We start from the raw sequence: 26,287 nt of genomic DNA, 5'->3' as shown, positions 1-26,287 counted from the left end.
ACTTCAGATGCCAGTGAAAAATGAAGTGCCCAGGCCACCCACACTTCTACCCAGCTGACTACAAATTGGGGGGTTTCCACTATCCCCTCAGGTTCAGTACTTCTCTGGAATGACTCACAGAACTCAGGAAAACATTTATATTTACTGGTTTATTGTAAAGGATGCAACTCAGGAACAGCCAAATGGAAGAGATACATAGGGCAGGGTATAGGGGAAGAGGGGTGCAGAGTTTCCTTGCCCTCTCTGGGCAGGCCAGCTTCCCAGCACATCAGTGCCTTCAACCCAGAAGCTCCGGAATCTCCCTGTTGAAGAGTCTTTATAACCCAATCTGCAGCCCCCATCCCCTTCCTGGAGCTGGGGAGGTGGAGCTGAAAGTACCCCCTGTCTCATCATGTGTTTGGTCTTTCTGGTGACCAGTCCCCAGCCTGAAGCTACTTAGAGGTCCCACCATGAGTCACTTCATTAGTGTAAACTCAGGTGTGGGCAGAAGGGGCTTGTTATGAATAACAAAAGACAGTCCTGTTACTCAGGAAATTCCAAGGGTTTTAGGAGCTCTGTGCCGGGAACCAGAGACACAGACGAAATATATTTCTTATTTTACCACAGATATGCATGCGCGAATGGATACATCCTTCTTAAGAAGCATAGTAAGCTTGTCCTGAAATACTTGAGTGTTAGCTTCCTGAAGCCAGGTTAATGTCGGAGTTTCTGTATGGTGTTCTAGAAACCTGAATTAGTGGGCCTTCTTTTTTTTTTTTTTTTTTTTTTTATATGGTACGTGGGCCTCTCACTGCTGTGGCCTCTCCCGTTGCGGAGCACAGGCTCTGGACGTGCAGGCTCAGCGGCCATGGCTCATGGGCCCAGCAGCTCCGCAGCATGTGGGATCCTCCTGGACCTGGGCACGAACCCGTGTCCCCTGCATCAGCAGGTGGACTCTCAACCACTGCACCACCAGGGAAGCCCCTGGGCCTTCTTTTTATAAGAAATATCTTAAGGGTAGTTCAACCTAGGGGTAGTTCAGTTCCGTAAACATTGAATGTTATAAAGACTCAGCTGTCCAGTCCCCTCTCAGGCACCCCCTCGACGTGGGCCCTGGACCCCATCCAGCCCCTCTTATACCCTTGAGGACATTACTCTGTGATTATTTCCCCTCTCCACTGTATTATCAACTTTTTCTTCTCCCTCTTCCGTTTCCACCAATGTACATGCTATAATATTTCTCTTGATTCCATGTCACCTAGCTATCACACTGTTCGATTCCCTTTATTACTTTTTGAAAAAGTTGCATATACTTGTTGTCTCCAGTTTATCTTCTTTTCTTTATTAAATTCACTCTAGTCAGACTTTTATCTCTCTTCTCCATGAAAACTGTTCTTTTCAAGATCATCTATGACCTCCATGTTGTCAACTCCAATAGTCAATTTTGAATCTTCTTCTTTCTTTAATTATCAGTAATATTTGACAGTGTGACCAATTCCTTCCCGAAACCCTTTTTAAAATTTGACTTTCTGGCCTCCACATTTTCCTGTTTTCCTCCAGCACACTGGCTGTTCCATTTCCTGGGTGGAAGGCTGGATGTGCCTCTTCCTCTCTACCTCTGAATGCTGGTATGTCCAAGGGTTTGGCTTTGGGGCCTTTTCCTTCTCCTCTGTAGGCACTTAGATGAGCCCATTTGGGCTTTAAATATGTCCTGATGCCCCCAGATTTAGGTCTCCAGCTGGACCTCACCCCTGAGCTGGTGACTCAGCTACATTCAACCCTTCGGTATCTCCTGGGGTGTCCAAGAGGCACCTGGAACTTCGCATGCTTCAGACTGGAGGGCACCCCATCCCCATCCTTTCTCTCTTCTCGGGCAGTGGCAGTACCATCCTTCGGCTACTCACACCACAAGCCTTTTCTTCCTTTTCTCTCCCACCCCACATTCAATCCACTATCGGGTCTTGTTGGTGCTGCCTGTACATATCCCAGTCTCGCCACCACTGCCACCGTGCTCGTCTGAGCTGCCGTCCTTTTTCACTTAGATTATTGTGGTAGCCTCCTAATGGACCTTTCTGTTTCAACTCTCCCGTTGTCACCTTCTCCCACACCTCGATCCCCCGGCCATCTTTTCTCCCAAAATGTGGTGGCTGCGGGCTAAAGTCCTCTTTCGTAAAGATGCCCCTTGGATTGTTTTTCTTTGCTTTGGAAGCCTGCAGTGGCTCGTGCGTGACCTGCAGAGCTCACTCGATGTGGGCACTGGCCACCTGACTGCACTTGGGAACTTCCCGTCCCCTTGCTGCAGCCACGCTGGTTCCTCACTGCTCCTCTCACACGCCACCCGCTCTGCGTCACTCTCTCCCCTTCAAGGGACCAACTTGTTTGTTCTCCCACTTCAGTTAGGGAACGCCTTAATCGTCACTGATTACCTAAAATACCTAAAATAGCACCCCCTGCCCCAACCGTTCACTGTTCCCTTAGACTACTTGACTTTTATTCGTTTATCATCTGACATTTCACTAGGTGTTTGTTGTGTCTTTATTATCTATCTCCTATATTTGAATGTCATCTTTAGGAGAACAGGGGCTTTTTTATTTCACATAGCAATTAGAATCCATGGCAATTAGAATAATGTCTGTCCTGTAGCAGCTACTCCATAAGTATTTGTTGAGTGAGTGACTGAATTAATGAATATGGGGAGCCTGCTCTTCGTTAGAAACTGTGTATAGAAGATACATGTGGTCTCTGTCTTCACGAGTCTCAGGCTAGTTGGGAGGAGAGGGGAATGGCTACATAAGTAGGTCATTTTAATATAATAGTGTTCTTGCAATGACAGGGAATAAGGTGGAAGCACAAAACATTGGTGGGTAGGACTCCCCTGGTGGCGCAATGGTTGAGAGTCCGCCTGCCGATGCAGGGGACACAGGTTCGTGCCCCGGTCCGGGAAGATCCCACATGCCACGGGGCAGCTGGGCCCATGAGCCATGGCCGCTGAGCCCATGAGCCATGGCCGCTGAGCCTGCATGTCTGGAGCCTGTGCTCCACAATGGGAGAGGCCACAACAGTGAGAGGCCCGCGTACCGCAAAAAAAAAAAAAAAGAAAAAGAAAAAAAAATTGGTGGGTTCAGAGATTCTGAAGGTGCCACCTATGCTGAGTCTTCAAGAAGGAATTCTAGAAATAGCTGGCCACTGTAGAGTGTAATAATGATCTACATAGAAGATAAAGCAAAGGATGGACCAGTTTGGCTAAGGCACAGTGAACCAGGATGATAGGAAGGTATTTGAGGAAAGTAGAAGTTATTTGAGTTGAGATGGTAGCTACATGTAGAACTTTTTTTTTTTTTAAAATAAAACTTTCAAATACCAGTCTACTTTAATCATTGGGAGGATTGAAGGATTATGTTTATTCTAAAGTAATAGGAGGAGAGTTTGGGATGAGGACATTACTTAAAATTACAAGCTTATGCGTCGGGAAAAATTGCCATCTTGCATTTTCAGTCACCAACTGGAAAAAAAAATTCAGACTTGTTAAATAGGCCTAAGTGTGTACGTGTATAAATGCAGTGTTTTAATGAATGAGTGGTAGATGACTGAATGTTGAAATGAATTTTGTAAGTATAAACAGATGTTAGTTCATTATGTTTTATGACCAAACCTCTAGTTGCTATTGGTGATGAATCATAATGTTCAGGAGGAAGAACAGTTGATACACAGCAGTCCTGATTCTCACTCGTCATTGACTTGCGCGGAGGATGTGCCCCCCTTTGGATACGGAACCCTCCCCTTGGGATATTTGTGTTCATTGTCTGAATGCGTGGGCCGTCAGCTTGAGGTCTGAAAAGAATATGCCCGATTACGTTAGAAACATAACGTAATAGATGGTTTAGTCTAAATTCACAAGAAGTTAGCAGTAGAGGAATAAGCTAGAATGTGTACATTTTCTACTAATCTTTGTCCTTTAGTCCACCTCAACAGCACAACGTTAGAAAGCACCTGGACGGAGGGAAGATTGGGCTGGTTGGCACCATGGACCTTTATTTTTGGGAAACACAAGCAGGCATCCTCTTAGGGTTGCCTACTTAAGACCTAGACTGCCACCGGAGGGGTCCATTTCCACCTTTACCATCTATATTTTCATGAAGCGTGGGTTGCTAAGGGCTCTTGAATGTTTCTTTAGGACTTGCTAGTTTTTAAGCCACTGCTTTGATTACTTTCAAAAGACATATTCTCACCCTCCTATACCCTACCTCACATTCCGTCCTACAGTGTTGCTGCTGCTTTTCTCTGTATTTATAATTGCCTTGGCCATTGCTAAATGGCAAAAGCTTATACATAATTTTGTCGTGTGAATAGCATTATGGATAAAAACAAGGATGTTAAAAATGGCAGAATCCCATCCATGATCAGAGAAATGTATTAAAGACAATGTTACTGAAGTGTAAAGTTGTTAGGACATAAATTATAAAATGCACCCATGTAGCTATTTAAGATTACGCAATATGGGTGAGTCATTGCTGTCTGGTTACTCATTACCTGGAACATGGGTATAAGGAAGGAGGAAGTGTGGAAATGTGTATGGGTGTTTCTTGGACATTGCTCCTAAAACAAATAGAAAATGGTGTATAATGCTTTGAACATTTGCTTCCTTTTCATAATGTAATATGATTGTCATTATAACAGTATCCTATCTATGATTGTATGTGCCATACTTTGTCTTGCAGGCATAGATAAGGTCGCATAAATGAGTCTTAGAACTTGAAAATCTTTGTCATTTTCTATATTTAAAGATTTTTCTTTGGTGTTTGCATATATCTGGCATTGATCTTGAACAGAACTTAGAAAATTAATATCAGTCCTAAGAGGGCTTCCCTGGTGGCGCAGTGGTTGAGAGTCTGCCTGCCGATGCAGGGGACACGGGTTCGTGCCCCGGTCCGGGAAGATCCCACATGCCACGGAGTGGCTGGGCCCGTGAGCCATGGCCACTGAGCTTGCGCGTCCGGAGCCTGTGCTCCACAACGGGAGAGGCCACAACAGTGAGAGGCCCGCGTACCGCCAAAAAAAAAAAAAAAAAAAAAAAAAAAAAATCAGTCCTAAGAGAAAATTTTGACTGTGAAAATAGAGAGGTGAGTTTGAATAAATTTGTGGCTAGGGATGAGTTAGTTGTAAGCTCTCCTTCTCTTGGCCTCTTCTTGCCTATCCCACTGTTGCTTTCATTTCTTCTTCTTTCCAGGCACCCTGGTCTTGTATTGTTACACTCACTTCACTCTTCTCCACGTATTCAAATCCTACTCATCTTTCAAGATGCATCCAGGGCACACCTGCATTTTGAAGCCTCTTCCCAAAAATGCCACTTGGTAGTCCTAACACGTATTTTCCGTAGCATGCATTAGGTCACAGTTGTATGGACTTTGTTGCATACTACCTTATATATTTCATTAATTGTTTCCTATTTAAGGGTTGGACAAGAGGAAGCATCTTTTGAGCAGGGACTATGCAATTATAATTATTTTCTTGCCTCAAGATCATTGGTCTTAAAATCCATCCAGTATGTTTGTTTATCTATAGTTAACCTCAAGTCATACCATCCTAATGTATTGTGTACATTATAAAACATCCACAAGAACAGGAACTTTAAAAAATGATAAAGATCTGTAAGTAGAAGTTATAATATTTTATATCCATATTCCAGTGCCTCATCGTGGGCATACCCTGAGATGCACACACCTCACTTTGGAGACCTAGTGTTAGGGACATGTTAGGGACTCAGGAAGTATTTATTTTTAGGCTTCAGCTATTTTCTGCTGGTTGTTAACAGATTTTCTACCTGTCCAAAATAAAACTCAAGGCAATAGTCTAAGTATGCTTGACATCTAGTTAGGGAATATCAGGGATGTATTAGAATAAGGTAGGCTATGCTTGGACAACAAGGCTTCACAGCTCAAGACACAACACACTGAAGGTTGGCTTGTCACTGACTGTGCAGTCTGCTGGGGGTCAGATGGTGTTCCTCAGAGTCTGTCCTCTAAGTGGTGACTCATATTCAAACTGTAGTTGTAGCAGCTGGAACACATGGCTTTTTTTTTTTTTTTTTTTTGCTGTACGCGGGCCTCTCACTGCTGTGGCCTCTCCCGTTGCGGAGCACAGGCTCCGGACACACAGGCTCCGCGGCCATGGCTCGCGGGCCCAGCCGCTCCGCGGCATGTGGGATCTTCCGGGATCGGGGCACAAACCCGTGTCCCCTGCATCGGCAGGCGGACTCTCAACCACTGCGCCACCAGGGAAGCCCAACACATGGCTTTTAAGGTTGCTGTGGGAGGTGAAGAGAGAGCATAGTCAGCTCTTCCTCATTGGCTGGTGTGCAGTCACATGGGCCCAGCCTCCTGCAAAGGAAGCTGGGAAATGCACCCAGGAAGGGGAAAATGGAATGGGATTTAGTCAACATGTGGCATGGCCTCCTGTTTACTAGGATCATCTGTTCATTTCATTAGGGTTGTTACTGTTTGATAATTCAACTCATGGGTTACCATGCAAAGCAAGCTTCTGTATGAATTGAAACATGAGTTCAGTAGTATAATTCAGAAAGAAAATAAGTCTTCTTAAAGCACTTTCAAATATTTTTTCCTTGTAATGACTGTAATCACCGTGCATTTTCACATTTCCATTTGAATCTTATTTGAATACATTTTAAACTATAAGAGTAAAACTGTTCATTCATTTTTCATGTTTCTGTTGTTATTCCTTTTTTTTTTCTCATGCTGCTAATCGGCAGAGACTAGTGGCTTATTGGTTTATTATAAACAAAGGTTTTTAATAGTGTCACATTTCATTGCAGTTGTTCACAGAAGTAGTTAATATGTGAATATTATCTAAATGCTTTAATAGTTTATGTCAGTAGATCTGTCTTTGGTCCAATTCCTATATTACCAATTTTCTTGGAACCAATATTGTTATTGAGAGTTTTAGAAAATTAGATGCTGATCTCATCTATATTAATTCACATATTCATCTACTGGGAATTGTGGCAAAATGGTTTTAACCAGCTTTGAAACTTAAACCAGTGCAATGTTAATATTTTTGGATTCAACTCTTCTGAGAACGAATGAATAAGAATCAGTTTCCCTTACACTGAGAAGTTTAAGTTGTGTTTAAGGACAATGTTAGTTAAATTCTTTTTCCAAATATGAATTCAGTCAAAGAGGGAAGGTGAAGAAATATTAAAATTTTAGAGATGACTGCAGAAGAATATTAATATTACTTCTGACCGATACATTTTCATTTTAAAGCTATAACACTCATTTTCACGGTGGGAAAACCAAAAACAACCCTTCACTCCCAATAAATAATGTCACTCTGTATTTTCATCTTATATAATGTAGATGATATATTACTTTTTAATTTTACTTCCAACTTATACCAGTCATTCTCTTGTTAATTTTGGCCATGATCAAGTACTTTGCAGAAATGCTTACAGTATATCCTTTACATACTTTTCTTGCATCCTCTTAATCTGGAAAAATGTACTTGTTTTTTGGTAAACAGTTTCATTGGATATAAAAAGCAAGTTCCAGTTTATACATATCTATGCATTTATTAAATAGCTAATTATCTTCAAATGTGTATTTATCTTTTTTCTCATACAGCACTGTATCTCCTTTTGGGAATACACTAAGTTTTCTATTTTCTTTGAATGGTGTAAGAGTACCAAGTCAAGTGTCTTGCTCATTGTCACTGGTAATATTTGTAGGTTGATGTACCCAAAGGTATGATTAAAAATCATTGTCAGTAAGTCAGAAAGAGAAAGACAAATACTGTATGCTAACACATATATATGGAATTTAAGGGAAAAAAATGTCATGAAGAACCTAGGGGTAAGACAGGAATAAAGACACAGACCTACTAGAGCATGGACTTGAGGATATGGGGAAGGGGAAGGGTAAGCTGGGACGAAGTGAGAGAGAGGCATGGACATATATACACTACCAAACGTAAAATAGATAGCTAGTGGGAAGCAACCGCATAGCACAGGGAGATCAGCTTGGTGCTTTGTGACCACCTAGAGGGGTGGGATAGGGAGGGTGGGGGGAGGGAGACGCAAGAGATATGGGAACATATGTATATGTATAACTGATTCACTTTGTTATAAAGCAGAAACTAACACACACACACACACAAAATCATTGTCAATCAACTCTTTGATGAATTAAATAGAACATTAAACTATCATATAGTTAAAATAGGATTCTGCTTAACCGTTAAACTAGATGCACACTTGCATATTGGGGGTTTTCTACTCTTCTCTCTGCTTGGAATGCCTCAGCCCCCATAATCTGTGTGTGTGTGTGTGTGTGTGTGTGTGTGTGTGTGTGTCTGTCTGTCTGTCTCCACAAGTTCTCCTTCCTCACCTCTTTCAAGTTTTTGCTCACGTGCCACCTTCTTAGCAGGTCCTTCCATTGTTATCCTTTCTAACAATTTCATCCTGCTCCCCTTTTCTGCCCTGTCTCAGCATTCGCCATCCCTCCCTCGCTTTATTTCTCTCTTTTACCAACTTCCAGCACATTATACTTTACTTATTTTCTTTATTGCTTGCCTTCCCCTCCACCTCACCCACAGGAGGTCAGGTCCACGTTCACTTCTGTATTCCCAGTGCCTAGAACAGTGGCTGGCACATATTTAACAGTCTGTAATATCAGTTAAATAGATTAGATAAACCTTTAATCACATGTTCAGAAATTTCTGATGTTCTAGGAATTCATATCAGAAGATGAAGCCAGACTGTAAGGACTTTGCTTGGATATCTTAGCTTGATATTTAGTGACTTCTGAAAAAAAAGGGGGGGGGAATTTTCAAATGGTGTGATATAATTTTTAAAATTTAGGAACCACCTTCTTTTTTTTTTTTTTTTTTCCCTCGGTACGCGGGCCTCTCACTGCTGTGGCCTCTCCCGTTGCGGAGCACAGGCTCCGGACGCGCAGGCTCAGCAGCCATGGCTCACGGGCCCAGCCACTCCGCGGCATGTGGGATCCTCCCGGACCAGGGTACGAACCCGTGTCCCCTGCATCGGCAGGTGGACTCTCAACCAGTGCGCCGCCAGGGAAGCCCAGGAACCACCTTCTTTAAGTATTCATAATAGAGAATAGAAAACAGTAAAGTTATTCAAGTATGAGATGTGAATGTAATAATGATAATATTACAGCTAACTTTTCACAGGTAAATTTGTGCTGTCAACAGATTTATTGGTGGTGGTTTTGAGTTGTGAATGCCAGCAAAGAATTTGTGAATGGAAAATATTTAATTCTAAGGTTCCTTTCAACTCTAAAACCCTATGAGTATATGATCCTCCTGTTTAAGAAATGTGTGATGTATTTTAGGAAAAAATTCATTAAAAATGTTTTTTTAATGTTAGTGAATAACCGGTTTGCTTCAGTTGTCTAGAATAACTAGGTAGTCGGGGCCATTTCATTCTTTAGAGTTTCTGAGGTCACAGTCTAAATTAGAGAAATTGAAGATTAGTTAACATATCTAGATTTAAAGCCTGGTTTTGCCCTTTTCCAACTTATTGTCAGCTGGGCACTTGTGACAGAAATTCTGCTTTATCAGCATGGAGATGTACCTGCAAAGTCTTATTTGCATGGAAAAGAAGGCAGATATTTTCCAATTCTCTTTATAGAGGTAACTCTCAAGAAGTAAGTTTTATGAACTCTTTTTGAGTTGCTGGTGACCAAGATTTGGTTAATTTACTCCAGAGATCGTAGTGAATGGAACTGTACATTTTCATAAGCACATGCCTTTTTTCAGTACCTCCAAAAAAGCATGTAAGGAAAGAGTCCTTTTGGAATTGGCAAGGAAGGAGAAGAATATTGGAGTTTTTCAGAAGAGGCGGGGAGTTTTGAGGTGATTGGGTGATGGGTCAGGAGAAAGCATAGAATTAGGAATGAATAGATACAGAATCCATGCCAACAGTCATGCATTCAGAGTTCCTATTTCCATAACATGAGGTGGGGCAATAGCCTTTTGAGGTTTCTTTTGACTCAGTGTTGCTGTAATTTTTAAACTGTAGTCTTTTTATTCTGGTAAACCTGTGTCTGTCTGCTTGCACACTGAAGGTTTCTCTAGATTTGTGAATTTAGAATGTAACAGTTTTAAGTGAATAAATGAAAATTTTCTGGGAAATTGCCAGAAAGCATAGCTAAATTCTTAGCTATGCTTATAAGGTGGCTCATATATTTTGGGGGAGGTCTATCTATCTACCCACCTACCTATCCCTCCATCTATCCTCACCCCCCCTGCCCCCCCAAAAAAAACCAACGTAGAATTGTACATGTATCCATGGATTTTAGTCACACCAATTTCAGTATTTGATCATTTATAGTTCAAAGATATGTGAGGAATATGAATAGGAGCTCATTGTCATATCTCCTCATGTTGAAAATTGACTGAAGGCAGCTACTGTTTTACAGTCAGTTTTGTAAAATAAATAGCTTCTAAAAAGTCAGAGCAGGTCGGGGCTTTTTTGAGCAGAAGCCACCTGTTCTCCTTGCTTGGTTGGCCCTGTAATAAACCTTTCTCTGTTCCAAAAAAAAAAAAAAAAAAAAAAGTCAGAGCAAAGGGAAAAGAAGAAATGAGACCTAAGCAAAAGTTAATCCCATGACGTCCTCTATGGTTATTGAACTTGGATTTTTCATTTCCTGGTGGTCAAAACAAAAAGGGAAATATGATCAGTTACAAACTTATTTTTGCACATAAGATCAAAGCACTTGAGTTGCTCAAGAGAAGAAAAGTTTTCCTTACCAGTTAGGTTTAAAAGTGATTTTAAAGTCTTATGGGACTTACGAGATGAAGGATGTCATTTTGAGCAACACCTCCCAAAATTTCCCTGCAGAAAATAAAGTAGTGAATTTTATGTGGCTGCTTTTTATGCCACTTCACTAAGAAGAAGCAGAGGACATAACACCAAAGCACAGTTTAGGAAAAGCAAGTCTATAAGACACATTGTCATCCTGGGCTGCTCAACAGAACCACCACAGAATCCCATCAAATCTGTGGAGCGTGGGAGAGGGGTGGTGAGGCATCCGCTCCCCAGGTGATTCCAATGTGCGTCCAAGGTTGAGAACCACCAGTACAAGTACCTACGTTATTGATGGTTTGGTTTGATTCAGGAATACAAGGAACAGATAGATTGCAGTTTCTCCCTCAAGGGATACCGTGACAGTTTTGTAACTTCCTTTATTTGTTTTCTTTTTTTATAACTGGGCTTTGAATTAATGGTGGTCTGCAGACCATTAGAGGTTGTATTCTCTGGAAAGGGCCCAGAGTCCACATGCTCTGTTGTCAATAAAAAGATAGAGCCTTTATTTTAAAATAAAGTTGTCATCACTTTATGAAAATTGAGGAAGCAAACCAAGACTCATTTGAATAGATGGCCCCCTGCTCTCCGTAGAGTTACGGACCATAGACATGACAAAGAGAAGATTCTCTAGACTGGAACTAGTTTATGGTGGTGATTAGGCAACCATGTAGGGTATAGGGATGGTGCCAGTCTTTGGGTCTGGAGAGTTATTGCAGAGGTTGGTATTTCCTCAATTAGTAGGTATTTGAAGTACACATATCTGGAGAGAGCAGTCTATATGTGTTTGCGAGTGTGTGTGTGTTTTCTTGTTTTTTTTAACCTTAAGCAATAAGGTTAGGGACTATAGAATAGTTTTAGGTATTGGGATTCCATATTTGAATGACTGTTTATAAAAATTGTGGAGAAGTCTTCCTCCAATACGTGTCAGAGTTTTGAAACCTCCTGAGAAATGTGGCTTTGTTCCAAATCTTTGTAGATTTCCCTCTGTCGCTAAGCCTGCTATTGGCATATAGAAAGCTCCATTGAGGGTCATTTGGTATCATTCTAGGACATGTCACTAAATTGGTTGGATTCCACGGCATGTCAGATCTCAATGGCTTGTCTAAGCAGTCTTTTAACCAGTTTAAGTTACAAAGATTTAATGTGTGGAGTCTTTGAAGATTTATTGGTTTATTCATGTAACAAAAATTTTGAGTGCCCCACCTCTCTCTGTCCCAGTGATTTTCTTGGTGTAGAATCTCTGCTCTGAAGAACATAAGTTCTAGACAGTGAAACTCCATTCCTTTTTTTGGGGGGGGGGGTCTTTTGCTGGGGGTAGCAGAATGGGACTGTTGTGAGTGACTCTCAACAGGCCGTGGTCGAGGGAGAGCCTTGAACTTGATGGCCTGGAGGGTAGGGACAAGCCTCTTTTTTATCTTCATGTCCTTTGACGCTGGGTGCACAGTTCCTGGTGGATTGTAGGCACTCAATAGATATTGGCTGCAGAACTCGAGAAGCAACTTAGGATAAACATGATGATTTGCTTAGAGGGACCTTGCGAAGTGACTACGTATTTTGGAGAGGAGAGTGCTACCAACTGGGGGCTTTAAGAAGCAGTAGAAGCAGAATCTTCTCATCAGCCAGTTCTGGAAATGACTCTAATTGCTTTTGCCACTTAGTTCAAGAACTAGCAAGGTCCTAGAGCGTTACCAGTGCAAATATAATCACACCATGCCTTTCTAAAGCAGAAGATTATAGATGACCATTTGCCTGTGTCTTTAAACAGAATCTATATAGATTAGCATTAGGGAGAATTGCTAGATAATAAGAAATAACCTAAATGAAGAATTTCAGCTAGAAAGTGTAAAATAGAGTCCCAGGGAGTTCCCTGGTAGCTCAGTGGTTAAGAATCCGCCTGCCAATGCAGGGGACAGAGGTTCGATCCCTGGTCTGGGAATATCCCACATGCAGTGGAGCAACTAAACCCGTGCACCACAGCTACTGAGCCTACGCTCTAGAGCCCACGAGCCACAACTACTGAGCTTATGTGCCACAACTACTGAAGCCCGCGCACCTAGAGCCTGTGCTCTGCAACAGGAGAAGGCACCCCAATGAGAAGCCCGCGCACCGCAACGAAGAGTAGCCCCCACTTGCCACAACTAGAGAAAGCCGGCGTGCAGCAACAAAGACCCAATGCAGCCAAAAAAAAAAATAGAGTCCCATTTCTCTTCAACTTTCTTCTTTGAGTATGTTAAATTTGTAAGGCTCTTTTTTTGTAAAGATATGAACATGCACTTACATAGGCATACTTGAATAGCATATCTTTTAATTTCTCCCTTACTTGGTTTATATATACCAACTATTTACAACTAGTTGGTAAACTTAGAGTTTGAAAATGCCATACATTAATTTTGTCAATTTCTTACATGATTCGGAGAAAAGACTATCTTAGGATTCATTTCACAAACTTATTCTGACCATACACTGTGTGTCAGCCACTGAGATGATGAGTAATAATGTCTGCCCTCAAGGGAGGGAAACTAAGCAAAATGGTCTCCAGAAATTTAAACCACATGTTAAAGATACAGTAGATGTATAAATGGGATTTTGTTTTTTATAGGTGTATGGGCAAGGATCTCTTAGAACAAGGGTAATCATTGAGGACTTCCAAGAGAAGAGGGTGTTCGGTGGGGACAGTGGGGCAGAGGAGGAACCAACAGGGAGATCAGCCAGGAGAGAGAGCTAGGCTTGCTTCTCAGAAGGGCCTTGCTTGGGTTGTAATCTGTGGCACAGATTAATCTGTTAGAAATAAGGCGCTTAGAGACTGGATTCTGGGTGAGTGGCCTGCCTGATTTTGACCCCTCTGGCCAGAAACTGGTCAGGATATCCATGAAGGAAGTTTTTAAGTTTAAGATTTTGTGTTGAAGATAGAAACTTGTCTTGAGCTTATATTCTATAATAAAAACATACACTGGCACTGTGCATAGCTTTCCGGGACCTAATATTGGTATCCAGAGCACCTCAGGGCATGGTCTGTTCTCATCTGGGATCTCTTGCCCCTACCCTGCTGATCAGGGAGGATTTTTGCTGGCTTCCAGGACTTTATTCTTAGTTTCTCAAAGTTTGGTCTTTGAGCACAAAGTCTTTGCCAGATGACTTTTCCCCCTGCAGATGTGTGGTAATAATACTAACTGCCTGCTGGCAGATCTGAGTCTTTCTCTCAAATATATGTGTGATCTGTGTGTGTGACATTTCAAGGCAGTCATTTTCTTGTGGCCACTTTGCAGACATCGTGACCTGGCTTAAAAAACTTGCATGCTCTGTATTTAAGTCCATCTTGGAGCTGTGCTTTCTGTGTGCTGGAGTGATATGTTGTTTCAGACCCCTTTGTCAGTGTCAGGGCACTTTCCGTGTATCAGCACTAAATCTTCCTCCAGGGTAGCTCAAAGCATTGTTGCTTCATCATCCCCCGCCTCAGGTGTGGGCCGGGTTCTGCGAGAGAGTGGTGGAGAGCCAGAGAAGCTTGCGGAGGAGAGAGTAACCTGCTTGCATTTTAGAAGGAGTAGGGTGGTGGGGAAGCCAGCCTGCAGAGCAAGTGGCGAGTGTCGTATGGTATTTTCCCATTTTTCCCGGTTTACTCATTCTTACGTGGCCATTTTGAAGCCGTTTTTAAAAGGCAGACATTTTAGCATCTCTCTCTCTCTCTCTCTCTCTCTCTCTCTCTCTCTCTCTCACACACACACACACACACACACACACACACACAATAGTTAACCAAATACTGTACAGAGCAGACCTCCTGGCATCTTGAGCCTGCCTTACCTTATTGTTGAAGCTTCTTCCGTATGAAGGGGACCAGGACTGGGGTAAGGAGGGAGTGGGAGTGAGAACCATCTGGGAGCCGCACCCAAGTGAGGAGTGGTCATCCTAGGTCCGCCTCTCAGAGAGGGCTGTCAGTCACCCCAAGCCCAGAGCCTGCTCATTCTCTGAGGGCGCTTCTGTCTCATGGTCTGATTCGTAATCTTCTGATTTCCTCCCTTTAGTCACTGAGTTGCTTTTTAAAATTGAGACATGGATTTGGCTGTGTAATATTTTTTTTTCCTGTTTTTTTTTCTGTTTAGAAACCCAGAGGAAAGATTTCTGCATTTTGTCTTTGTCTTGAATTTGTTGACCTTGTTGGAATAGGTACATATTAAACCCTGCTGGGGAGGAGAGCCTCTTAGGATCACTCCAGTTCAGTTCAGACGGCTGTGAAATTCTCAAACAAGTGTCCAGTACTTCTGTCTGGTGCCTAAGCAAAATAAAAGCATTGTACTTAAAATCAGAGTACTCCATAGAATCATAATTTGGGGGGACAGGAATGATATAACCTTGCTTTGAGTTTAACAAATTTGGGGAAAAAACTTAGTTACAGAAACACATAAAAGCAAGAAGTTAAATCTGGCCATAGTGAGGACAGGGGAGAAAGTCTTGTTAATGAAAAATGACGTCATATTTGGACAGCGTTGTATCATGGTGGCTTGTGAAAGTGCCCTGCTTGGATATAGAAAATCCCTTTAAGAATTACTGACGCTCAGGGCTTCCCTGGTGGCGCAGTGGTTGAGAGTCTGCCTGCCGATGCAGGGGACACGGGTTCGTGCCCCGGTCTGGGAGGATCCCACATGCCGCGGAGCGGCTAGGCCCGTGAGCCATGGCTGCTGGGCCTGCATGTCCAGAGCCTGTGCTCCGCAACGGGAGAGGCCACAGCAGTGAGAAGCCCACGTAATGCAAAAAAAAAAAAAAAGAATTACTGACGCTCAGACCAGAAATGAGGAACTTGTCTAAGGCAGTAAAAAACCAGTGATGGAGAGGAGAGGAAGGGGAAGATTTGAAGGGTATTGGGTACCTGGATGAAAGAGTCAAGTAAAATTTTAATTCAAAAAAATTTTTTTCTGGTACTGGTATCCCTCGTGCTTTAGAGAGAGGTTTTTGTTGTTGTTTTTTAAGTGAGCCATGTAGACCAAATGACTTGTCTGCAGATGACTGAGTTATTATCTAGTTAGATAATACATGATTTCTCTAAACTGAGCACCTGAGGGTAGGGATGACATCATTTGTATTCCTCTGCCTGACACTCTTCGTGGCACATAGAATGTTTATTGAATTAATAAGTACTAAATTCTCTTAAAATTATTTCCAAGATATTTCTTCCCTTACAATATCATGATATGAATTTAGCTAATTTCAGAAAGTCTCATTATTATTATCATTTTGCCAATTCACTTTCCTTTCTCCACAATAATATATGCAAACTCAGTTATTCCATTGTATATACCCTGTGGTCTAGTGTGTGTGTATGTATGTGCATGTACCTGTTTATAATCAGGCATCTTATTAATATTTGTTGATTTCATTGAATTTTGCATCCACTCTGTGAAATGGTGGTAGATCTCGTTCTTCAGGTGTGAATATATTTATGACCTTGATTCCATAACATGCAAACTTAGACCCATCTGGCCTTTCAGTCGTTTATTCAGCTCCTGCTCTGTTGCGGACGCTGTGCAAGGGGCATCTTCTGCACAGCTCTGTAAGGCTGGATGCATAAACCAAAGCTTGAAGAAGTTGTTAGCTTTCCCTACTGCCCACTCCCTCTCCTCTGTGCTTTTTTTTTTTTTTTTTTTTTTAAATAAACCACAGCAGTGTGTACTTGGAGTTCCCATTCAGATGCCATCTCCACTCAATGCCTTCCATGATAACCGAAGCCAGATTTCTCTGCACTTCTTCAGTACGTGGTGCCACGCAAGGTGCCCAGTGCAGCATCGTCTATTGCAGACGAATGTCCCTGTGTCTCTCTCTTTCTCTTACTGGAGGGAAACTGGGACTCCACCTCATGTCCTTGTATCCTGTGTACCTGGCAGGCACTGGTGGGGGCTATCAAAGTTAGATGATGCAGAGTGCTTGACATTTGAACATTGTAAACATGAAAGGTTGATTTTACTGAACAGTTGAAACTGTTTGGTTTGTGGATGTGAAGTGCCTTAGATCAGAATGTGTGTTTCAGTGTTACACAAAGACACACAGAATGGCATACAAGGTGGCACACTTTTACGCTTCAGATCAGTAGGGAGCACCTATCTGAAAAATCAGTTCGCGTTTTGAGAACTTGAAATCATTCTGTTTACTTTAAGGAATAAAACATTAAGCCCTAAGGACAATTAGGACGATCGTTGGAATAACTTCTCTTGGGATCGATTTCTCCTCCACCCCCAGGATTGAGTTGCCTGTAATACAGTCATAAAAACTATGAAATTGGTTGAAATAAGCTATTTTGCCAAAAAGCTAAGAAACAGTTGTGTTGGGAATTTGTTCAATTGTATTTACCTTGCTCAGGAAAGGCTATTCTTGTAGACAGTAACTGTGTAGTTACTTTTATGAGAGCTGGGTAATAAAAGATGATTGTTAGTATTCCTTTGTTAAAAGAGATGCTAAAAATACTTATAAGGGCTTCTTGAATTTGAATTAAGAGCCCAGTTGTCTGTTTGTTCTTTTCCCCAGATCAGGTGTGTTTTGTTAATTTCTGGACAGGGGAAATAACATAATTTCCTCCTTAACTCTGCATTCTCCCAGCCTCTGTCCTTGCATATGCCTTGGGGTTAAGATTTTACAGTTTTCCATGACATGCCTTTGTCAGTAAAAGTCATTTTTTCCCAATTTGAATGTTTTTAGGAGATTGCTCATGTGTTTCTTACCTTCTCCCACGCCTCTTTTTGGGGGGACTTAGTGTCTTTCCTGTTCGACTAGAAGCTTGTGGAGGACAGATTCTCTTCATCTTCATTCCCAGAACCCTCACAGTGAATGAGCACAATGCCTCTCAGCTCATGGGTGCCTGGGAACCTCACCCCTGTGAATGTTCTCGCTAGCCTCCGCATACTCTTCCATTTTAGTTATTAGGGGACTGATTCAAGACAGTAGAAACCACCCACACTTTATTAATTTGTGAGATAAGGCCTGAAACAGCAAAGACTGATAAGCTGGAATCTGTGCTTTTAACTGCCTGCCAAGCCCCAAGCAGGATGCTGGCCCTGTGGAGGGCTTTCCCCTGTGGCCTCTCATGCTCAGGGCACCATTTGCAGAAGGAAGTCCTCAGTGGCAAAGGGATTACCGCTAAATTCCAAAGAGCGGCTTCCAGGCCCTGAAGGCAGATGTTTCCTCCTTACTGCCTTCATATCTTAAGTCCAGTCCTTTTCCTTCCTGACATAATTTAGTCTTTTTTAAACCTCTTATCTACTTCCTAATGCATGTCTTCAATACCTGGCTTTTGCAATCCACCTTTGAAAAGGAGTCATCCCTTGGCCCAGTCCACCTTCACATCCGTCTCCAGGAGAAGGAAGGTGTTTGAGGGACACTTAGCCAGCTGGCCTTGGCTGGGGTAGACCTGAGGAACTCCATTATGAAGATCCCGGACCAGGGCTTGAACACCGTGTCCCCTGCATTGGCAGACGGATTCTTAACCACTGCTCCATGAGGGAAGTCCCTATTGCTGTCTGTCTTGAAGGGAGACTTACTTTTGTTGTCTGACTTCTCTTGCTCTGAGGCTTGGATTGTTAGGAATGCTTACCAGTGTTGTGGCTGTGTAGGAATAACTGTACTGTTGTAAATATGTTAATTTACCATGCTTGCACAGGCACACCTCAGAGGCATTGTGGGTTCAGTTCCAGACCACCTCAATAAAGTGAATATCTCAATAAGGCAAGTCACACGAATTATCCGGTATCCCAGTGCATGTAAAAGTTATGTTTACACTGTATGGTAGTCTGTCAGTAAAGTGTGCAACAGCATTATGTCTTTAAAAAAACAGTGTACATACATTACATAAAAAATACAGGGGCGTCCCTGGTGGCGCAGTGGTTGAGAGTCCGCCTGCCGATGCAGGGGACGCGGGTTCGTGCCCCTGTCCGGGAGGATCCCACATGCCGCGGAGCGGCTGGGCCCGTGAGCCATGGCCACTGGGCCTGCGCGTCCAGAGCCTGTGCTCCGCAACGGGAGAGGCCACAACAGTGAGAGGCCCGCGTAATGCAAAAAAAAAAAAAAAAAAAAAAAAACAAAGCAACAAGACAGTTATAATAGTAACATCAAAGATCACAGATCACAGGTCACTGTAACAAATGTAAAAATAATGAAAAAGTTTGAAATAATTGTGAGAATTGCCAAAATGTGACCAACTAAGAGACATGAAAGTGAGCAAATGCTGTTGGAAAAATGGTGCCAATAGACTTGCTTGATGCAGGGTTGCCACAAACCTTCAATTTGTAAAGAACACAGTATCTGGGAAGTGCAATAAAATGAAGCACATTAAAATGAGGTATGCCTGTCCTGGCATAGGACAAGAATGTAATAAAGCTTTCCAGGATAAAAAAAGTTATAGTTACTTGGAACAAAGAAGTATAAAAACTTACTTTCCCTGAAGTTTTCCCTTAGGATATGATAGGATGAATGTTTCACGGAAGGGCATAACACTAATTTAACAGGGTGCTAGTTTTCAAGTGAGTGAATGTTTCTGAATTGAGAATATGAGACAGTTATAGATGTATAGCTACCTGCAATAGTATTTTACAAGGAAGGCCAGCATTGTGCCTCTCCTTTAAAAACAAACAAGCAAATAAACAGACCTCAAGGTTACTGTGCAAAACACACCACACACAATTCCCTTTCTCCTTTTCCTTCTCTTCCATGTCCTTGCTGTGGACTACCTTAGCCCTTAATCGGGTTTAGTATGAAATTAGGAATTGGTGGCACACTTAGAGGTTAGGAATTTTTAAAAAAAACACTTTTTGTTCCTTAATTTTTTTTTTTTTTTTGCAGTACGCGGGCCTCTCACTGCTGTGGCCTCTCCTGTTGCGGAGCACAGGCTCTGGACGCGCAGGCTCAGTGGCCATGGCTCACGGCCCCAGCCGCTCCGCGGCATGTGGGATCCTCCCGGATGGGGGCACGAACCCGTGTCCCCTGCATCTGCAGGCGGACTCAACCACTGCGCCACCAGGGAAGCCCTTGTTGCTTAATTTTAAAAGCACACAGTTTTTAGGGCCGAACCAGAGCTAGAAAGGAGAGAAATAGTTGAGATTTGTAGATCTCAATGTAGATGAGAATTTTGAGACAGCTATTTTAAGAGGGTTAAATTCAGAAGCAGAATTTCCCTAGTATGATTTGAAAGTATTCCAGGATTCAGGATTGAATGAAAGGGAATACCATTTTGAGAGGGCTCTTAAAGAAAAAGACAGAAACAGAAAGGTAGAAACAGTTATCTAAGTTCAGGAAAGTTTCCTGAGACAAAATTTGTTCTGTTAAGCACTTTGGCTAATGGCGATGACAAACTAAAAGTCCTCAAACGGATTTGACCGTTTCGGAGAGTGATTCCTCAAGCGCCTCATTAGAGGACAGCCAGAGGGACTGAAAAGTAGGGGGCTGCTTGGGAGAACATAAGCATAAGCTTTAGGCGGTGGTGGGTGATGTGTTGGGTGTCACATCGTCTTTTCTGATTTGTACAGTAGGTGAAAGGAAGTGGCAGGGTGGAGCGCTTGGAGTTTGGGGAGAAGAAGCCCTGCCATCACCCTGGATGCCTACGAAAGCAGGGCCACGGTGGAGATTAACATTCTGAACAGAAATAAGGTGGAGAGGGCTTCCCTGGTGGCGCAGTGGTTGAGAGTCCGCCTGCCGATGCAGGGGACACGGGTTCGTGCCCCCGTCCGGGAGGATCCCACATGCCGCGGAGCGGCTGGGCCCGTGAGCCATGGCCGCTGAGCCTGCGCGTCCGGAGCCTGTGCTCTGCAACTGGAGAGGCCACAACAGTGAGAGGCCCGCGTACTGCAAAAAAAAAAAAAAAGAAATAAGGTGGAGAAGGAACATAAACACCGACCAGATAATTTTGACCATGAAACCCAATCTTCTGCTCTGACAGAATATAACAGATGAGCCCCAAACCAAGCTTCCAAAACCTAAAAGTGATGGATACAGCTATTTGCAGACGTGCAGCAGACATGCTTGGTGTTGGGGAAAGTTCCGTTTAGCTGATCTGGAAATGAAGGGAGGACTTACACTCAAACGTCAGGTTTTCAGTATTCTTAGAGCTCAACTAGAGGACAGACAAAGTAGATGAAACCCCGCTCTTGATGTGGTGGGATGAAAACCATGTTTGCCCGTTGTTTTCGTCATCATAGTTCAATAAACCATTCATTTTTGTGTGTGGTAAATCACAATGATGACACGCTCACAAAATAATGCGAAGCATATGGGTCACAACTGTTTTTAAGCAGAAACTTCTCTAAAGATTTATTTAAGTTCCTTAATTATAGAGTGGTTGGGAAGGCTGGCATGTGGTTTCAGTTTAGTTATAAATGTTGGCCGTGGTGATGGGTATGTGCTAACGTTCCCAGAGACAAGGAGAACAAGATTGGGAGGGGAGCTGGTGTCCTTCAGGACCTGCTTGCCCCTTTGTCTTTTTTTTTTTTTTTTGCGGTACGCGGGCCTCTCACTGTTGTGGCCTCTCCCGTTGTGGAGCACAGGCTCCGGACGCGCAGGCCCAGCGGCCATGGCTCACGGGCCCAGCCGCTCCGCAGCATGTGGCATCTTCCCGGACCAGGGCACAAACCCGTGTCCCCTGCATTGGCAGGCGGACTCTCAACCACTGCGCCACCAGGGAAGCCCCCCTTTGTCATTTTTTTTTTTTTTTTTTTTTTTGCGGTATGCGGGCCTCTCACTGTTGTGGCCTCCCCCGTTGCGGAGCACAGGCTCCGGACGCGCAGGCTCAGCGGCCATGGCTCACGGGCCCAGCCGCTCCGCGGCATATGGGATCCTCCCAGACCGGGGCACGAACCCGTATCCCCTGCATCGGCAGGCGGACTCTCAACCACTTGCGCCACCAGGGAGGCCCCCCCTTTGTCATTTTTAAGTGAAGTCAAGATCTTTCGTGTTTATACGAAATAAGTATGATGACATGTATGCTCTGCTTGAGATGCGTGTGCTAGTAGTCCAGGCCAGTTTTCCCAGTGCTTAAATACTTTAATTGGTAAATTTTCATGGCAGTTTGAAATCAGGGACTCTCCAGAGTCCTGACAAAATAACTATCCCTTTTAGCCTTTATCTTAAATTAAAATACACTCCTCGTTAGATGAATCAAGCCCAGTTTGGGGAACAGCAGATAAGTATTCTGTCCAGATAGACAAGTGGAAAGTAAGTGTTCAAGCTAGGTGTTTTTTTGACTTGAAATAAACCCATGCCAGGGTCATTTGGTGATCTTCTGAACCCTCGTGTGTGTGTGTGTACACATATATATATGTGCATGCACAATCATATGTGGTTATTCACATTAGAAGTCATTTTGCATCCTTTGGGATCTGGTAATAGTGTAATATATAAAGCTAACTTGCAGTCTTAGGAACATGGGAAAAGGCCTGTGTTAACCCACGAAGAGGTTGGCAAATGTGTATGGTTGGAAAAGTTCATTTGTACATTTGCCGTAACATGCTTTCCTCTGTTTCTTGCCAATGATGAAAATGACAGCGGCATCACTGAGCTCTTGTCTGGAGGTGGGAGGAGTGGGAGGGAGGAAGGCTAATTAGGAATCCGAGTAAAGCTCTCCTTCCCCTTGTGAAGGTCACAGAAGACGTGGTTTTCCTGTTCACCACCCTTTACGGAGTGCAGTCCAGTAGGGACTTTGTCAGTACTTGAGAGGATCCACTCATTCATTCATTCGTATTTTGGTATAGACGATGTCTTACGTTCATATCTCTGTGGGATGCACAAAGATTAATTACACAGAAAGGCTGTGCCCCCAGGAGCTTACACTCTGGTAAGGGATCAGAAGATGTCTGCATAACTAATCATGATACAGAAGGACATTGGACATTTATTCAGGACTTGATCACTTTTAAAGTGCTTTCAAACAGGTATACTTAATCCTCTAAGTGGAAGTACGTGGCTACAATTTTTTTTAATAGTAATCTTTTATTTATTTGTTCTTATATTTATTTTTGGCTGTGTTGGGTCTTCGTTTCTGTGCGAGGGCTTTCTGCAGTTGCGGCGAGTGGGGGCCACTCTTCACCGAGGTGCGTGGGCCTCTCACTATCGCGGCCCCTCTTGTTGCGGAGCACAGGCTGCAGACGCACAGGCTCAGTAGTTGTGGCTCACGGGCCCAGTAGCTCTGCGGCATGTGGGATCCTCCCAGACCAGGGCTGGAACCTGTGTCCCCTGCATTGGCAGGCAGACTCTCAACCACTGCGCCACCAGAGAAGCTCCGTGGCTACATTTTTAATTTTGTACCTGAAGAAAACTCAGCCAGGGTGAGTGACTTGCTCGGGGTCCTGTAGGTGTTAAGTTGGGGGTTTGGGGCCCAGGGAACCCGGTCCATCCAGGATGCCTCTGCCTCTGGGATTCACTGTTTTGTCCATTGTCCCAGTGTGCAGTGGTGCAGAGGGGGATGCTTGCTTCCTCCTCGGGGATTCAGAGAATACTAGAGAAGGATGAGACCACTGAGCGACCTTGGCACTGGTCGACCTTGGCACACAGCAAGGCACTGTTTATTTAGGGGATGGCTGAAGGGATCTGAGGGTGAGGAAGACATGCTGGACGGAAAGCAATCAGTGTACATTGTTCACATAAGCAAGCTAAAGCAACATGTTACTCGAAAAAGTCCCTTTCTTGCCTTTTCTTTATATGTTCATTCAACAAATGAGTATATTTATGTGCAAGGCTTTGGTTGGAGTCATTGATGTGACAGTTACAATTAAGGCTTGTGGTGACTCTCTTTGGGGGCTCACACTGGTCCAGCCAGAGGATAAGGTCACAGATAATCTTAAGAGGATGTGAGGAGAGGGGAAGAATGTGATACACAGGATTTCTGGGTTCAAGTTATGACTGTCCTGATCTTGGACATGTCACGTCACCTCTCAGTCTCATTGGATCCTTTTTCTTTAAGGATGCAAGTAACATTCACTTCACAGAGCTACTGTAAGGATGAAATCTGATTATGAATAGGAGAACACTTCATTCAGCTCCTGGCACATTGAAGGTGCTCAGTACATTGTCATTATTAATGGCGCCACACATTTCCTGAAGAGAAGCGAAAGTCTGGTTGGCTGAATTGACGCTCTTCTGTGTCCCAGCCCTTCCCCAGGCTCCTTGCCTCCCGATTGGTCTCTCTTACATGCTGTCCTGTGGCCCTGTGATCTCTGTCCAGAACACGGAGGTGGTGTGTCCCAGTGGTCAAGAGCACACTGCCAGTGTGACCTTGGCAAGTTCTGTCTTCACTTTTTGCCACAATTTCATCACCTGAAAATGGGATTAATAATAATTTATTCGTTGTAGTTTTGTTGTGAGATTTAAAATGATTAAATATGGGGGCTTCCCTGGTGGCACAATGGTTGGGAATCTGCCTGCCAATGCAGGGGACATGGGTTTGAGCCCTGGTCCGGGAAGATCCCACATGCCGTGGAGCAACTAAGCCCATGTGCCACAACCACTGAGCCTGTGCTCTAGAGCCCGCGTGCCACAACTACTGAGCCCGCATGCCACAACTACTGAAACCCATGTGCCTAGAGCCTGTGCTCTGCAACAAGAGAAGCCACCGCAGTGAGAAGTCCACGCACCGCAATGAAGAGTGGCCCCCTCTCGCTGCAACTAGAGAAAGCCCGCGCGCAGCAATGAAGACCCATCGCAGCCAAAAATAACAGATAAAAAAATAATAAATTTTAAAAAATGATTAAATATGAAGGGCCTGGGGACCATGCTGGTACAGGGTAAATGTGGCTACTTTTAGCTCTAATTACTCTCTGATTACTATGTGATCCTGTCCGTCTCTTGCTTACATTCCCGCTGGGTGGCTCCCGATCATCTCTATTCTCCTGATTTGGAGTCTGCCCATCTCTCTAGCACATCACTCCTCAGGCTTTGCCTTTCAGCAGCTTGCAACTGCTTATACCCTTTACCCCACCTCCTAGGATATTTGGCCTTTGTTTTTGCCTAAAAGCCCTTTGTCTTGCTAATGAATTCTTTTTTTTTTTTTTTTTTTTTTGCGGTACTTGGGCCTCTCATGGTTGTGGCCTCTCCCGTTGCGGAGCACAGGCTCTGGACGCGCAGGCTCAGCGGCCATGGCTCACGGGCCCAGCCGCTCCGCGGCCTGTGGGATCTTCCCAGACTGGGGAACGAACCCATGTCCCCTGCATCGGCAGGCGGACTCTCAACCACTGCGCCACCAGGGAAGCCCCCTCATGAATTCTTTAGGGCTGTTTTTCTACCTCTTAAGATACTCCTACTCCACACCCCTACCCCCTTGAGGTCTGGTTCTGCAATATTTTGCACATATCTTTTTCCTTGCACTTAACCTATTTTCTATTTTGTATCTCTCTCCCCTGCATTGCTAGCGTGTTCTTCACATAAGGTAGACTCAATAAGTACTTGTTAATAAATGAATTAGAAGTGGAGCTTTCCTATTTTAAGTACAGTATCATATTGTCCCAATTATTTTTCAGTTAGTTAGAGGGAGCAAAATTTAGCTTGTTAGTAAATTTTGAGGAGGGGAAGGTCAACAGGAGGACTTCCTTGATAGGGGGCCCTTTGTCATCATAGAGCGCACAGGACTGGACAAGAACCATGGCAAACCTATAGTGCCACCTGCCTCTGGTGGACCTTACAGTTTCAGCCATCTTGTTTGTGAAGGCAGTAGTTCTATGTTTAGCTTAGTGATGGTAATATCAGCTATTTGGTATTTGATAACATTTTTCTAATGTTTGAAAAATTCTTTTTCTCATTGTTTTGAAACTCCAGTGTATTGTCCTGGAAATAGCAACATTATCCAGTTGTGGACATGTGGACATGTACTCTATATCTTTAGAGTACAATACATCAGTACCATTTCAGTTAAGAGAGAATGCGTAGGAGAAGGTAACACGGGCCACAAAGAATGGATAGCTTTATTTATTTACTTTAAGAATTTGAAGGAGGGCTTCCCTGGTGGCGCAGTGGTTGAGAGTCCGCCTGCCGATGCAGGGGACGTGGGTTCGTGCCCCGGTCCGGGAAGATCCCACATGCCGCGGAGCGGCTGGGCCCGTGAGCCATGGCCGCTGAGCCTGCGCGTCCGGAGCCTGTGCTCCGCAACGGCAGAGGCCACAACAGTGAGAGGCCTGCGTACCGCAAAAAAAAAAAGAATTTGAAGGAAATAAAATGTGATATCTCAGCTTTCTATCTAAAGCGTATCAGTGACCCTTTAAAGAGCCTGTAGTTAGTTATATCTGATAAACACATAATAATGAGCTGAATTTTAAGGACTTTTTTCCCATTATCCCCTGCAGCTTTGCCCTGTCAGATGAAGCATACAGATCCCTAAGAGATCAAGACAAAGACCAGTGTATTCTGATTACTGGGGAAAGCGGAGCAGGAAAAACAGGTAAGGCCACTGGACAACCTTACTTTCTCCTATAGAAGGGTAAACGCTGCACAGAATGACATTGGCAGAGC

The 26,287-nt window shown here is 43.6% G+C and overlaps 1 protein-coding gene across 3 annotated transcripts in view; it reads left to right on the top strand.

Moving 5' to 3' along the window:
* The window catches only part of MYO1B (myosin IB), a 185,255-nt gene that overhangs the window by 62,437 nt on the left and 96,531 nt on the right, over positions 1-26,287 (top strand). For all 3 annotated transcript variants that reach the window (XM_060107000.1, XM_060107002.1, XM_060107001.1), the window contains exon 4: positions 26,122-26,216. In XM_060107000.1, the coding sequence (XP_059962983.1) occupies positions 26,122-26,216 (95 nt within the window). The remainder of the gene's footprint in view (positions 1-26,121; positions 26,217-26,287) is intronic.

This window comes from Mesoplodon densirostris, chromosome 8, assembly GCF_025265405.1.
Source record: "Mesoplodon densirostris isolate mMesDen1 chromosome 8, mMesDen1 primary haplotype, whole genome shotgun sequence".
Classification (NCBI taxonomy): Eukaryota; Metazoa; Chordata; class Mammalia; order Artiodactyla; family Ziphiidae; genus Mesoplodon; species Mesoplodon densirostris.
This window is presented reverse-complemented; position numbering and strand designations above follow the sequence as displayed.